Below are 17149 nucleotides of genomic sequence, written 5' to 3'. Positions count from 1 at the left end.
AGAGCCAGCTAGCCGGATAGTTATATAATATAACCCAACATGTACAGCTCCTGGAATAGAGCCAGCTAGCTGGATAGTTATATAATATAACCCAACATGTACAGCTCCTGGAATAGAGCCAGCTAGCTGGATAGTTATATAATATAACCCAACATGTACAGCTCCTGGAATAGAGCCAGCTAGCTGGATAGTTATATAATATAACCCAACATGTACAGCTCCTGGAATAGAGCCAGCTAGCTGGATAGTTATATAATATAACCCAACATGTACAGCTCCTGGAATAGAGCCAGCTAGCCGGATAGTTATATAATATAACCCAACATGTACAGCTCCTGGAATAGAGCCAGCTAGCCGGATAGTTATATAATATAACCCAACATATACAGCTCCTGGAATAGAGCCAGCTAGCTGGATAGTTATATAATATAACCCAACATGTACAGCTCCAGGAATAGAGCCAGCTAGCCGGATAGTTATATAATATAACCCAACATGTACAGCTCCTGGAATAGAGCCAGCTAGCCGGATAGTTATATAATATAACCCAACATGTACAGCTCCTGGAATAGAGCCAGCTAGCTGGATAGTTATATAATATAACCCAACATGTACAGCTCCTGGAATAGAGCCAGCTAGCTGGATAGTTATATAATATAACCCAACATGTACAGCTCCTGGAATAGAGCCAGCTAGCTGGATAGTTATATAATATAACCCAACATGTACAGCTCCAGGAATAGAGCCAGCTAGCTGGATAGTTATATAATATAACCCAACATGTACAGCTGCTGGAATAGAGCCAGCTAGCTGGATAGTTATATAATATAACCCAACATGTACAGCTCCTGGAATAGAGCCAGCTAGCTGGATAGTTATATAATATAACCCAACATGTACAGCTCCTGGAATAGAGCCAGCTAGCTGGATAGTTATATAATATAACCCAACATGTACAGCTCCTGGAATAGAGCCAGCTAGCTGGATAGTTATATAATATAACCCAACATGTACAACTCCTGGAATAGAGCCAGCTAGCTGGATAGTTATATAATATAACCCAACATGTACAGCTCCTGGAATAGAGCCAGCTAGCTGGATAGTTATATAATATAACCCAACATGTACAGCTCCTGGAATAGAGCCAGCTAGCTGGATAGTTATATTATATAACCCAACATGTACAGCTCCTGGAATAGAGCCAGCTAGCTGGATAGTTATATAATATAACCCAACATGTACACCTCCTGGAATAGAGCCAGCTAGCTGGATAGTTATATAATATAACCCAACATGTACAGCTCCTGGAATAGAGCCAGCTAGCTGGATAGTTATATAATATAACCCAACATGTACAGCTCCTGGAATAGAGCCAGCTAGCTGGATAGTTATATAATATAACCCAACATGTACAGCTCCTGGAATAGAGCCAGCTAGCTGGATAGTTATATAATATAACCCAACATGTACAGCTCCTGGAATAGAGCCAGCTAGCTGGATAGTTATATAATATAACCCAACATGTACAGCTCCTGGAATAGAGCCAGCTAGCTGGATAGTTATATACTATAACCCAACATGTACAGCTCCTGGAATAGAGCCAGCTAGCTGGATAGTTATATAATATAACCCAACATGTACAGCTCCTGGAATAGAGCCAGCTAGCTGGATAGTTATATAATATAACCCAACATGTACAGCTCCTGGAATAGAGCCAGCTGGCTGGATAGTTATATAATATAACCCAACATGTACAGCTCCTGGAATAGAGCCAGCTAGCTGGATAGTTATATAATATAACCCAACATGTACACCTCCTGGAACAGAGCCAGCTAGCTGGATAGTTATATAATATAACCCAACATGTACAGCTCCTGGAATAGAGCCAGCTAGCTGGATAGTTATATAATATAACCCAACATGTACAGCTCCTGGAATAGAGCCAGCTAGCTGGATAGTTATATAATATAACCCAACATGTACAGCTCCTGGAATAGAGCCAGCTAGCTGGATAGTTATATAATATAACCCAACATGTACAGCTCCTGGAATAGAGCCAGCTAGCTGGATAGTTATATAATATAACCCAACATGTACAGCTCCTGGAATAGAGCCAGCTAGCTGGATAGTTATATAATATAACCCAACATGTACAGCTCCTGGAATAGAGCCAGCTAGCTGGATAGTTATATAATATAACCCAACATGTACAGCTCCTGGAATAGAGCCAGCTAGCTGGATAGTTATATAATATAACCCAACATGTACAGCTCCTGGAATAGAGCCAGCTGGCTGGATAGTTATATAATATAACCCAACATGTACAGCTCCTGGAATAGAGCCAGCTAGCTGGATAGTTATATAATATAACCCAACATGTACAGCTCCTGGAATAGAGCCAGCTAGCTGGATAGTTATAATAGTAGTAATAGTAATAATAGTTATAATAGTAGTAATAGTAGTAATAGTAATAATAGTAGTAATAGTAGTAATAGTTATAATAGTAATAATAGTAGTAATAGTTATAATAGTAGTAATAGTAGTAATAGTTATAATAGTAGTAATAGTTATAATAGATATAATAGTTATAATAGTAGTAATAGTTATAATAGTAGTAATAGTTATAATAGTAGTAATAGTTGTAATAGTAGTAATAGTTATAATAGTAGTAATAGTTATAATAGTAGTAATAGTAGTAATAGTTATAATAGTAGTAATAGTTATAATAGTAATAATAGTTATAATAGTAGTAATAGTAGTAATAGTTATAATAGATATAATAGTAGTAATAGTAGTAATAGTTATAATAGTAGTAATAGTTATAATAGTAGTAATAGTTATAATAGTAGTAATAGTTGTAATAGTAGTAATAGTTATAATAGTAGTAATAGTTATAATAGTAGTAATAGTTATAATAGTAGTAATAGTAGTAATAGTAGTAATAGTTATAATAGTAGTAATAGTTATAATAGTAGTAATAGTAGTAAAAGTTATAGTAGTAGTAATAGTTATAATAGATATAATAGTTATAATAGTAGTAATAGTTATAATAGTAGTAATAGTTATAATAGTAATAATAGTTATAATAGTAGTAATAGTAGTAATAGTTATAATAGTAGTAATAGTTATAATAGTAGTAATAGTTATAATAGTAGTAATAGTTGTAATAGTAGTAATAGTTATAATAGTAGTAATAGTTATAATAGTAGTAATAGTTATAATAGTAGTAATAGTAGTAATAGTAGTAATAGTTATAATAGTAGTAATAGTTATAATAGTAGTAATAGTAGTAATAGTTATAATAGTAGTAATAGTTATAATAGATATAATAGTTATAATAGTAGTAATAGTTATAATAGTAGTAATAGTTATAATAGTAGTAATAGTTATAATAGTAGTAATAGTAGTAATAGTAGTAATAGTTATAATAGATATAATAGTAGTAATAGTTATAATAGTAGTAATAGTTATAATAGTAGTAATAGTTATAATAGTAGTAATAGTTATAATAGATATAATAGTAGTAATAGTTATAATAGTAGTAATAGTTATAATAGTAGTAATAGTAGTAATAGTAGTAATAGTTATAATAGATATAATAGTAGTAATAGTTATAATAGTAGTAATAGTTATAATAGTAGTAATAGTAGTAATAGTTATAATAGTAGTAATAGTAGTAATAGTTATAATAGTAGTAAAAGTTATAGTAGTAGTAATAGTTATAATAGTAGTAATAGTTATAATAGTAGTAATAGTTATAATAGTAGTAATAGTTATAATAGTAATAATAGTTATAATAGTAGTAATAGTTATAATAGTAGTAATAGTTATAATAGTAGTAATAGTAATAATAGTTATAATAGTAGTAATAGTTATAATAGTAGTAGTAGTAATAGTAGTAATAGTTATAATAGTAGTAATAGTTATAATAGTAGTAATAGTTATAGTAGTAGTAATAGTAATAATAGTTATAATAGTAGTAATAGTAGTAATAGTAAGAATAGTAGTAATAGTAATAATAGTTATAATAGTAGTAATAGTAGTAATAGTTATAATAGTAGTAATAGTTGTAATAGTAGTAATAGTTATAATAGTAGTAATAGTAGTAATAGTTATAATAGTAGTAATAGTAATAATAGTTTTAATAGTAGTAATAGTTATAATAGTAGTAGTAGTAATAGTAGTAATAGTTATAATAGTAGTAATAGTAGTAATAGTAGTAATAGTTATAATAGATATAATAGTAGTAATAGTTATAATAGTAGTAATAGTTATAATAGATATAATAGTAGTAATAGTTATAATAGTAGTAATAGTTATAATAGTAGTAATAGTAGTAATAGTAGTAATAGTTAGAATATATATAATAGTAGTAATAGTTATAATAGTAGTAATAGATATAATAGTAGTAATAGTTATAATAGTAGTAATAGTTATAATAGTAGTAATAGTAGTAATAGTTATAATAGTAGTAATAGTAGTAATAGTAATAATATATATAATAGTTATAATAGTAGTAATAGTTATAATAGTAGTAATAGTAGTAATAGTAGTAATAGTAGTAATAGTTATAATAGTAGTAATAGTTATAATAGTAGTAATAGTTATAATAGTAGTAATAGTAGTAATAGTAGTAATAGTAGTAATAGTTATAATAGTAGTAATAGTTATAATAGTAGTAATAGTAATAATAGTTATAATAGTAGTAATAGTTATAATAGTAGTAGTAGTAATAGTAGTAATAGTTATAATAGTAGTAATAGTAATAATAGTTATAATAGTAGTAATAGTTATAATAGTAGTAATAGTTCTAATAGTAGTAATAGTTATAATAGTAGTAATAGTTATAATAGTAGTAATAGTAGTAATAGTTATAATAGTAGTAATAGTTATAATAGTAGTAATAGTTATAATAGTAGTAATATTTATAATAGTAGTAATAGTTATAATAGCAGTAATAGTTATAATAGTAGTAATAGTAGTAATAGTAGTAATAGTTATAATAGATATAATAGTAGTAATAGTAGTAATAGTAGTAATAGTTATAATAGTAGTAATAGTTATAATAGTAGTAATAGTTATAATAGTAGTAATAGTTATAATAGTAGTAATAGTAGTAATAGTAGTAATAGTAGTAATAGTTATAATAGTAGTAATAGTAGTAATAGTTATAATAGTAGTAATAGTAGTGGCAGGTCTAATAGCAGTAATAGTAGTAATAGTTATAATAGTAGTGGCAGGTCTAATAGTACTGTACCTGGTTGAGACTGGTCTAGTATTAGTAATAGTAGTAGTAGTAGTAATAGTAGTAATAGTTATAATAGTAGTAATAGTAGTGGCATGTCTAATAGTAGTAATAGTTATAATAGTAGTAATAGTAGTGGCAGGTCTAATAGTAGTAATAGTTATAATAGTAGTAATAGTAGTAATAGTAGTAATAGTTGTAATAGTTGTAATAGTAGTAATAGTAGTAATAGTAGTAATAGTTGTAATAGTTATAATAGTAGTAATAGTAGTGGCAGGTCTAATAGTAGTGTACCTGGTTGAGACTGGTCTAGTAGTAGTAATAGTTGTAATAGTTATAATAGTAGTAATAGTAGTAATAGTTATAATAGTAGTAATAGTAGTAATAGTTATAATAGTAGTGGCAGGTCTAATAGTAGTGTACCTGGTTGAGACTGGTCTCACTGAGGGAGCGGCAGAAGGTGGTCCCAGGTCGAGGTAGTGTCAGAGTTCCTTTAGTTCTGTTCCTCTGTAGCTTCCTGGCCTGGGCGTTGATATCTAGAGAGAAGAGGAGAGGGTTCGTGTCATAAAGAAGAGTAGGAGAGCTGTGGCTCACCAAAACACAGACCAGGAATAAGCTGAATCAGGTAAATCAGGTGAATCAGGTGTAACAAACAGACTAGAAGAATCAGATAAACCTGAGGAATCAGCTGAATCAGATTTAACAAGCGTACTAGAAGAATCAGATAAACCTGATGAATCATGCGATTCGAGCGAAGTGAGTGAGAACATGGACATGCGTCAACATCCACACAGAGACAAGACCCACAGCAACCACATAACACAGAGACAAGACCCATAGCAACCACATAACACAAAGACCCACAACAACCACATAACACAGAGACAAGACCCACAGCAACCACATAACACAGAGGCGTGACCCACAGCAACCACATAACACAGAGACAAGACCCACAGCAACCACATAACACAGAGACCCACAACAACCACATAACACAGAGACAAGACCCACAGCAACCACATAACACAGAGGCGTGACCCACAGCAACCACATAACACAGAGGCGTGACCCACAGCAACCACATAATACAGAGACAACACCCATAGCAACCACATAACACAGAGACAAGACTCATAGCAACCACATAACACAAAGACCCACAACAACAACATAACACAGAGACCCACAGCAACCACATAACACAGAGACCAGACCCACAGCAACAACATAACACAGAGACAAGACCCATAGCAACCACATAACACAGAGACCAGACCCACAGCAACAACATAACACAGAGACAAGACCCACAGCAACAACATAACACAGAGACAAGACCCACAGCAACAACATAACACAGAGACAAGACCCATAGCAACCACATAACACAGAGACGTGACCCACAGCAACCACATAACACAGAGACAAGACCCATAGCAACCACATAACGCAGAGACAAGACCCATAGCAACCACATAACACAAAGACCCACAACAACCACATAACACAGAGACAAGACCCACAGCAACCACATAACACAGAGACGTGACCCACAGCAACCACATAACACAGAGACAAGACCCATAGCAACCACATAACGCAGAGACAAGACCCATAGCAACCACATAACACAAAGACCCACAACAACCACATAACACAGAGACAAGACCCACAGCAACCACATAACACAGAGACGTGACCCACAGCAACCACATAACACAGAGACAAGACCCATAGCAACCACATAACACAGAGACAAGACCCATAGCAACCACATAACACAGAGACCCACAACAACCACATAACACAGAGACAAGACCCACAGCAACCACATAACACAGAGACGTGACCCACAGCAACCACATAACACAGAGACCAGACCCACAGCAACCACATAACACAGAGACGTGACCCACAGCAACCACATACCACAGAGACAAGACCCACAGCAACCACATAACACAGAGACAAGACTCATAGCAACCACATAACACAGAGACAAGACCCACAGCAACCACATAACACGGAGACAAGAACCACAGCAACCATATAACACAGAGACAAGACCCATAGCAACCACATAACACAGAGACAAGACCCACAGCAACCACATAACACAGAGACAAGACTCATAGCAACCACATAACACAGAGACCAGACCCATAGCAACCACATAACACAGAGCGACCCATAGCAACCATAAAACACAGAGACAAGACTCATAGCAACCACATAACACAGACACCAGACCCATTATAACCACATAACACAGAGACAAGACCCACAGCAACCACATAACACAGAGACAAGACCCATTATAACCACATAACACAGAGACAAGATCCACAGCAACCACATAACACAGAGACAAGACCCATAGCAACCACATAACACAGAAACAAGACCCACAGCAACCACATAACACAGAGACAAGACTCATAGCAACCACATAACACAGAGACCAGACCCATAGCAACCACATAACACAAAGACAAGACCCATAGCAACCACATAACACAGAGCGACCCATAGCAACCACAAAACACAGAGACAAGATCCACAACAACCACATAACACAGAGACAAGACCCATAGCAACCACATAACACAGAGACCAGACCCACAGCAACCACATAACACAGAGACAAGACCCATAGCAACCACATAACACAGAGACAAGACCCATAGCAACCACATAAGACAGAGACAAGAATCACAGCAACCACATAACACAGAGACCCACAGCAACCACATAACACAGAGACAAGACCCATAGCAACCACATAATACAGAGACAACACCCATAGCAACCACATAACACAGAGACAAGACCCATAGCAACCACATAACACAGAGACCCACAACAACCACATAACACAGAGACCAGACCCACAGCAACCACATAACACAGAGACAAGACCCATAGCAACCACATAACGCAGAGACAAGACCCACAGCAACCACATAACGCAGAGACAAGACCCATAGCAACCACATAACACAGAGACAAGACCCACAGCAACCACATAACACAGAGACAGAATCTATGTCAGATGGCCACTGTAGATGGATGTCCTATATACACTGAGCTGTAGAATGTGGTCCTGTAGAATGTGGTCCTGAGCTGTAGAATGTAGTGATGATGTGGATGGGTTGACAGGGTTTAGGTGACGGGGAGGCGGATGGGGAGGGTGACGGGGGGGTTCTCGAGCCGTTCCAGATGGTCTCCGTGGGTGATGACAGACAGACAGCCAGGTGACAGGTGACAGACACCCTACCTGTGGCCACGCCCACCTTTAGAGCCAGGGGTGTTGGGCTGTACCACCCGGCCACGCCCACCTTTAGAGCCAGGGGTGTTGGGCTGTACCACCCGGCCGGAACGCAGAGGGGAGGAGATGATTCTACCTAGACCAGACCGGACCATTAGGGCTGCGAGGAAGGGGGGTGTTTTGGGTCCTACGGAAGGACAGGGCAGAGAGGGGTGTCTCAGAAACACCCCCCAGACACTACACATACATGGTACAGTCTGGCATGCACATGCTAAGAACACGCTAAGGAGAACACGGATTTGGTTCGTTAGAAAAACACACTAAGGGTCTGTGGTGCTGGTGTGCGTGTGTGTGTGTGTGAACACGATAAGCTTAGTGCATTCCCTCGTTAAGTAGTAAGGTTTGGCAACATAGTTTGGTGAGCACCTTATCCGTTAACTCAGCGCTGTGAGACACACACACACACACACACAGAGTATGTACAGCAGTGTTGTAGTACCTGAATCCAGGACTGATTTGACTCAGACTCAAATCACGATTTCCGTGACTCGACCTCGACGATTGCTGACTTTGTTGTCAGAAAGTCTCTCTTCCTTGCATTAGATAGCTACAATATAAGCAGTCTAGCTGTACTTAGCTTTCTGGCCCTACTTAGCTTTCTGGCCCTACTTATCTTTCTGGCACTACTTAGCTTTCTGGCACTACTTAGCTTTCTGGCACTCCTTAGCTTTCTGGCCCTACTTAGCTTTCTGGCACTACTTAGCTTTCTGGCCCTACTTAGCTTTCTGGCACTACTTAGCTTTCTGGCACTACCTAGCTTTCTGGTACTACTTAGCTTTCTGGCACTACTTAGCTTTCTGGCACTACTTAGCTTTCTGGCCCTACTTAGCTTTCTGGCCCCACTTAGCTTTCCGGCCCTACTTAGCTTTCTGGCTCTACTTAGCTTTCCGGCCCTACTTAGCTTTCCGGCCATACTTAGCTTTCCGGCCATACTTAGCTTTCTACCCCTACTTAGCTTTCTAGCCCTACTTAGCTTTCTAGCCTTTACGTAGCTTTCTAGCGTACTTAGCTTTCTAGCCATACTTAGCTTTCTAGCCATACTTAGCTTTCTAGCCATACTTAGCTTTCTAGCCGTACTTAGCTTTCTAGCCATACTTAGCTTTCTAGCCATACTTAGCTTTCTAGCCATACTTAGCTTTCTAACCGTACTTAGCTTTCTAACCGTACTTAGCTTTCTAGCCATACTTAGCTTTCTAGCCATACTTAGCTTTCTATCCATACTTAGCTTTCTAGCCATACTTAGCTTTCTAGCCATACTTAGCTTTCTAGCCGTACTTAGCTTTCTAGCCGTACTTAGCTTTCTAGCCATACTTAGCTTTCTAGCCGTACTTAGCTTTCTAGCCATACTTAGCTTTCTAGCCGTACTTAGCTTTCTAGCCGTACTTAGCTTTCTAGACATAGCTTTCTACCCCTACTTAGCTTTCCAGCCCTACTAAGCTTTCCGGTTCTACTTAGCTTTCTAGCCCTACTTAGCTTTCCAGCCCTGCTTAGCTTTTCATCCCTACTTAGCTTTCTGTTCCTACTTAGCTTCCTAGTCCTACTTAGCTTTCCAGCCCTGCTGACTTTTCTAGCCCTGCTTAGCTTTCCAGCGCTACTTAGCTTTCCAGCCCTACTAAGCTTTCCGGTCCTACTTAGCTTTCCAGCCCTACTTAGCTACTAAGCTTTCCGGTCCTACTTAGCTTTCCAGCCCTACTTAGCTTTCCAGCCCTGCTTACTTTTCTAGCCCGGGTTAGCTTTCTAGCCCTACTTGGCTTTCCAGCCCTACTTAGCTTTCCATCCCTACTTAGCTTTCTGTTCCTACTTAGCTTTCTAGTCCTACTTAGCTTTCCAGCCCTGCATACTTTTCTATCCCTGCTTAGCTTTCCAGCCCTACTTAGCTTTCCAGCCCTACTAAGCTTTCCGGTCCTACTTATTAGCTTTCCAGCCCTACATAGCTTTCCAGCCCTACTAAGCTTTTTGGTCCTACTTAGCTTTCTAGCCCTACTTGCTTTCTAGCCCTACTTAGCTTTCTTTCTGGCCCTACTTAGCTTTCTAGCCTAACTTAGCTTTCTAGCCTTACTTAGCTTTCTAGCCCTACTTAGCTTTCTATCCATACTTAGCTTTCTCTCGGACTTGGACTCAAATGTTAGAGATTTGGGACTGGACTTGGACTGGAAGTTTAGTGACTTGACTACATCACTGGTATACACACACCCTGCTAGCCAGCACCCAGAGCCGAGTCAGTATACAGTATTTCCATGAACACTGTAACATAGAGAGAGGAGGGATAGGATGGGCGTGGAGGAGTGTGTTAGTGCTATGATGACTGAACTGTTACTGCTGTGTGTTCGGGAAGGTTGCAAGTGGAATCTATCTGTGTATTAAATCCATGTAAAAGTTACTGATCAAACGTACGCTGCCACATTGCACAAGTCAATCCTCTAACACGGATGTATCCTAGACTTACTAGACAGACGGGTCACTAGTCTCTCCAGAGAGACAGGTCACTAGTCTCTCTAGACAGACGGGTCACTAGTCTCTCCAGACAGATGGGTCACTAGTCTCTCCAGACAGACGGGTCACTAGTCTCTCCAGTCTCTCTAGACAGACGGGTCACTAGTCTCTCTAGACAGACGGGTCACTAGTCTCTCCAGACAGACTGGTCACTAGTCCCTCCAGTCTCTCCAGACAGACGGGTCACTAGTCTCTCCTGTCTCTCCAGACAGATGGGTCACTAGTCTCTCCAGACAGACTGGTCACTAGTCTCTCCAGTCTCTCCAGACAGACGGGTCACTAGTCTCTCCAGTCTCTCCAGACAGACGGATCACTAGTCTCTCCAGATAGATGGGTCACTAGTCTCTCTAGACAGACGGGTCACTAGTCTCTCCAGACAGACTGGTCACTAGTCTCTCCAGACAGATGGGTCACTAGTCTCTCCAGTCTCTCCAGTCAGATGGTTCACTAGTCTCTCCAGACAGATGGGTCACTAGTCTCTCCAGACAGACGGGTCACCAGTCTCTCTAGACAGATGGGTGACTAGTCTCTCCAGACAGATGGGTCACTAGTCTCTCCAGTCAGACTGGTCACTAGTCTCTCCAGACAGACGGGTCACTAGTCTCTCCAGACAGATTGGTCACTAGTCTCTCTAGACAGACGGGTCACTAGTCTCTCCAGTCTCTCCAGACAGATGGGTCACTAGTCTCTCTAGACAGACGGGTCACTAGTCTCTCCAGTCTCTCCAGACAGATGGGTCACTAGTCTCTCTAGACAGACGGGTCACTAGTCTCTCTAGAAAGACGGGTCACTAGTCTCTCTAGACAGACGGGTCACTAGTCTCTCCAGTCTCTCCAGACAGATGGGTCACTAGTCTCTCTAGACAGACGGGTCACTAGTCTCTCTAGAAAGACGGGTCACTAGTCTCTCCAGACAGACGGGTCAATAGTCTCCCCATACAGACGGGTCACTAGTCTCTCCAGACAGATGGGTCACTAGTCTCTCCAGACAGATGGGTCACTAGTCTCTCCAGACAGATGGGTCACTAGTCTCTCCAGACAGACGGGTCACTAGTCTCTCTAGTCAGACGGGTCACTAGTCTCTCCAGACAGATGGGTCACTAGTCTCTCCAGACAGACGGGTCACTAGTCTCTCCAGACAGACGGGTCACTAGTCTCTCCAGACAGACGGGTCACTAGTCTCTCTAGACAGATGGGTCACTAGTCTCTCTAGACAGATGGGTCACTAGTCTCTCTAGACAGACGGGTCACTAGTCTCTCTAGACAGATGGGTCACTAGTCTCTCCAGACAGACTGGTCACTAGTCTCTCCAGACAGACGGGTCACTAGTCTCTCTAGACAGATGGGTCACTAGTCTCTCTAGACAGATGGGTCACTAGTCTCTCTAGACAGACGGGTCACTAGTCTCTCTAGACAGACGGGTTGCTTCCGGCAGTGTACCAATGCTCCAGTTTAACAATTCTGTACAAGTTGCGCATCAGTTGGGACAGAAAGGAAGAGTAGGAAACGCGAAGCAAGTCACCAGTAATGTCACTGCCCTATCAGCTTGTTGCCATAGTTAAACATGAGCACAATTCCCACCAGCATTTTAAGCCCCGCCTACACAGATGTGTGATTTGTTGTGAGACTTGTCTGTTTGAAGAGAACCTTCCCCGGAGCAATTTTCCTTACATTTGGAAATGTCAGAGACATCTTCCCCCAGACCTCATTTGTTGCCTAGGAACGGTGCTCCAAGGTCTGAGATTTCCAACACCATAGACTGTCAGAGACATCCTCCTCAGACCTTGTTGTTGCCTAGATACGATTTGTTTAAAAATATATATATATATATATTTCACCTTTATTTAACCAGGTAGGCTAGTTGAGAACAAATTCTCATTTACAACTGCGACCTGGACAGGATAAAGCAAAGCAGTGTGAACAGACAACACAGAGTTACACATGGAATAAACAAATGAACAGTCAATAACACAATTGAAAAGTCTATATACAGAGTGTGCAAATTAGGTAAGATCAGAGAGGTAAGACAATAAATAGGCAGTAGCGGCGAAGTAATTACAATTGAGCAATTAAACACTGGAGTGATAGATGTGCAGAAGATGAATGTGCAAGTAGAGATACTGGGGTGCAAGTAGAGATATTGGGGTGCAAGTAGAGATACTGGGGTGCAAGTAGAGATACTGGGGTGCAAGTAGAGATACTGGGGTGCAAAGGAGCAAAGGAGTAAATAAATAAATAACAATATGGGGATGAGGTAGATTGGATGGGCTATTTACAGATGAGCTACGTACAGGTGCAGTGATCTGTGAGCTGGAGGCAGTTGGATGGTGTCACGCCCTGACCTTAGAGAGCCTTTTTTATTTCTCTATTTGGTTAGGTCGGGGTGTGATTTGGGGTGCGCATTCTAGTTTTTTTCTATTTCCTTGTTGGCCGGGTATGGTTCCCGATCACAGGACAGCTGTCTATCGTTGTCTCTGATTGGGGATCATACTTAGGCAGCCCTTTTTTCCCCACCTTAGATTGTGGGATCTTGTTTAGTTGCTGTCTAGCCCTGCAGTACTTTACGTTCGGTTTTGTATGTAAGAAAAATGTAGCACGCCGCACCTTGGTCTAATCTTCCATCTTTAAACGAACGTAACAGAAGATCCCAACACTAACGGACCAAGCAACGTGGCCAGGAAGAGCAGACATCCTGGACATGGGAGGATATCTTGGACGGTAAGGGATCCTGGACGTGGGAGGAGATCCTGGACGGTAAGGGATCCTGGACGTGGGAGGATATCCTGGACGGTAAGGGATCCTGGACGTGGGAGGATATCCTGGATGGTAAGGGATCCTGGACGTGGGAGGATATCCTGGACGGTAAGGGATCCTGGACGTGGGAGGATATCCTGGACGGTAAGGGATCCTGGACGTGGGAGGAGATCCTGGATGGTAAGGGATCCTGGACGTGGGAGGATATCCTGGATGGTAAGGGATCCTGGACGTGGGAGGATATCCTGGACGGTAAGGGATCCTGGACGTGGGAGGAGATCCTGGATGGTAAGGGATCCTGGACGTGGGAGGATATCCTGGATGGTAAGGGATCCTGGACGTGGGAGGATATCCTGGATGGTAAGGGATCCTGGACGTGGGAGGAGATCCAGGCCGGAAGGGATCGCCTTCCATGGGAGCAGACGGAGGCAGCGAGGGAGGAGCAATGACGACACCGGGGAGGCAGAGAGGCAGGCCCAATTTCTTTTGGGGAGGGACCCACGGGGTGGTTGGCGGAGCCAGGTTTCAGACCAGAGCCAACTCCCCTTTTACTTGCTTTAAGGAGCCTTCAGGCACCATGCTTGCGGTTACACATACTGTGTCTCCGGTACGCATCCACAGCCTGGTACGCTCTGTGCCAGCTTATGCCGTGCTAGAGTGGGCTTTCAGTCAGGACGGATTGTGCCGGCTCAGCGCTCCTGGTCTCCGGTGCGTCTCTTTTGGCCCAGGATATCCTGCGCCGGTTCTGCACACTGTGTCTCTGGTGCGCCTTCACAGCCCAGTGTGTCCTGTGCCAGTGCCCCGCAGTTGCCGGGCTAGGGTGAGCATCCAGCGAGGGCGGGTTGTGCCAGCTCTGCGCTCCAGATCTCAGGTGCGTCTCCACGGCCCAGTATATCCTGTGCCAGCTCCACGCACCAGGCCTCCAGTGCGTCTCCCCAGCCCGGTGCGTCCTGTCCCAGCTCTACGCACCCGGCCTCCAGTGATGATCCATGGCCCGAAGCCTCCAGTGTTGATCCATGGCCTGAAGCCTCCAGTGATGATCCATGGCCCGAAGCCTCCAGTAATGATCCATGGCCCGAAGCCTCCAGTGATGATCCATGGCACGAAGCCTCCAGTGATGATCCATGGCCCGAAGCCTCCAGTGATGATCCATGGCACGAAGCCTCCAGTGATGATCCATGGCACGAAGCCTCCAGTGATGATCCATGGCACGAAGCCTCCAGTGATGATCCATGGCACAAAGCCTCCAGTGATGATCCATGGCCCGGAGCATCCAGTGATGATCCATGGCCTGTAGCCTCCAGTGATGATCTATGGCTCAAAGCCTCCAGTGATGATCCATGACCCGGAGCCTCCAGTGATGATCCATGGCCTGGAGCCTCCAGTGTTTTAGGGAGCGTTTGACAGTGATGAGGGGTGTTCATTTGACCGCAGACCCATTGCGGACGCAGGCAACGAGGCAGTGAACGCTGAGATCCCGGTTGAAGACAGCAGAGGTTTATTTGGAGGGCAGGTTGGTCAGGATGAGGGTGACCGTATCGGAAGTAAAAGGGGTCCAGGCCAATTGGCAAAATAGGTACCAAGGAGTGGCTGATGGACCTCTACAGCTAGGCCGGGAGATGGGCCTAGCACTAGGCTAGCTCCACGAGTTAACGAGCTGTTCTACTGTCCTGACAGAACACACAGAAGGAGTTAACAAGCTGGTCTACTGTCCTGACAGGCCACACAGAAGGAGTTAACGAGCTGTTCTACTGTCCTGACAGGCCACACAGAAGGAGTTAACCAGCTGTTCTACTGTCCTGACAGGCCACACAGAAGGAGTTAACGAGCTGTTCTACTGTCCTGACAGGCCACACAGCACGCGTTAACCAGCTGTTCTACTGTCCTGACAGGCCACACAGCACGCGTTAACGAGCTGTTCTACTGTCCTGACAGGCCACACAGAAGGAGTTAACGAGCTGTTCTACTGTCCTGACAGGCCACACAGAAGGAGTTAACCAGCTGTTCTACTGTCCTGACAGGCCACACAGAAGGAGTTAACGAGCTGTTCTACTGTCCTGACAGGCCACACAGAAGGAGTTAACGAGCTGTGGTTTACTGCTGAGTTTGACATGTTGAGCGGGGGGGGGGGGCAGTCAATACCAGTTACACACACTCTCTCTATCTACACACACACCTGTACACACACACACACATATCTACACACACACATATCTACACACAAACCACAGAGCCACCAGGGACTTCTGAGCGAGGCCAGATCACTATTTATTTATTATTTAACCTTTATTTAACCAGCTGGCCATGATGTCATAATGATAGTTTAACCAGCTGGCCATGATGTCATAATGATAGTTTAACCAGCTGGCCATGATGTCATAATGATAGTTTAACCAGGTGGCCATGATGTCATAATGATAGTTTAACCAGGTAGGCCATGATGTCATAATGATAGTTTAACCAGCTGGCCATGATGTCATAATGATAGTTTAACCAGGTGGCCATGATGTCATAATGATAGTTTAACCAGGTGGCCATGATGTCATAATGATAGTTTAACCAGGTAGGCCATGATGTCATAATGATAGTTTAACCAGGTGGCCATGATGTCATAATGATAGTTTAACCAGGTAGGCCATGATGTCATAATGATAGTTTAACCAGGTGGCCATGATGTCATAATGATAGTTTAACCAGGGAGGCCAGTTGAGAACAAGTTCTCATTTACAAGATAAAGCAAACCAGTGCGACACAAACAACAACACAGAGTTACACATGGAGTAAACAAACGTACAGTCAAAAACACAATAGGAAAAAAAGTATATATACAGTGTGTGCAAATGAGGTGAGATAAGGGAGGTAAAGGCAATAAATAGGCCATAGTGGCGAGGTAATTACAATTTAGGAAATAAACACTGGAGTGATAGATGTGCAGAAGATGAATGTGCAAGTAGAGATACTGGGGTGCAAAGGAGCAAGATAAATAAATAAATACAGCATGGGGATGAGGGAGTTGGATGGGCTATTTACAGATGGGCTATGTACAGGTGCTGCGATCTGTGAGCTGCTCTGACAGCTGGTGCTTAAAGCTAGTGAGGGAGGTAAGAGTCTCCAACTTCAGCGATTTTTGCAGTTCGTTCCAGTCATTGGCAGCAGAGAACTGGAAGGAACGGCGGCCAAAGGAAGAATTGGCTTTGGGGATGACCAGTGAGACATACCTGCTGGAGCACATGCTGGGTGTTGCTATGGTGACCAGTGAGCTGAGATAAGGCTGGGTTTTGCCTAGCAGAGACTTATAGATGACCTGGAGCCAGTGGGTTTGGCAAC

General features: G+C 42.0%; 1 protein-coding gene and 1 pseudogene across 1 annotated transcript in view; one reads left to right on the top strand and one right to left on the bottom strand.

Annotated features, from left to right (window-relative positions):
- radil (Ras association and DIL domains) overlaps positions 1-17149 on the bottom strand; it is an 86526-nt gene that overhangs the window by 58830 nt on the left and 10547 nt on the right. Inside the window, 2 exon segments of the mRNA XM_090194744.1 lie at positions 5669-5781; positions 8542-8703. Coding sequence (XP_090050870.1) covers positions 5669-5781; positions 8542-8703 — 275 coding nt within the window.
- On the top strand, positions 14235-15903 carry LOC149978491 (uncharacterized; annotated as a pseudogene).

Source organism: Oncorhynchus mykiss, chromosome 13 (assembly GCF_057628025.1).
Source record: "Oncorhynchus mykiss isolate SJ-2025 chromosome 13, ASM5762802v1, whole genome shotgun sequence".
Taxonomy (NCBI): Eukaryota; Metazoa; Chordata; class Actinopteri; order Salmoniformes; family Salmonidae; genus Oncorhynchus; species Oncorhynchus mykiss.
Note: the sequence above shows the minus strand (reverse complement) of the source record. Positions and strands in the feature narration are given on the sequence as shown.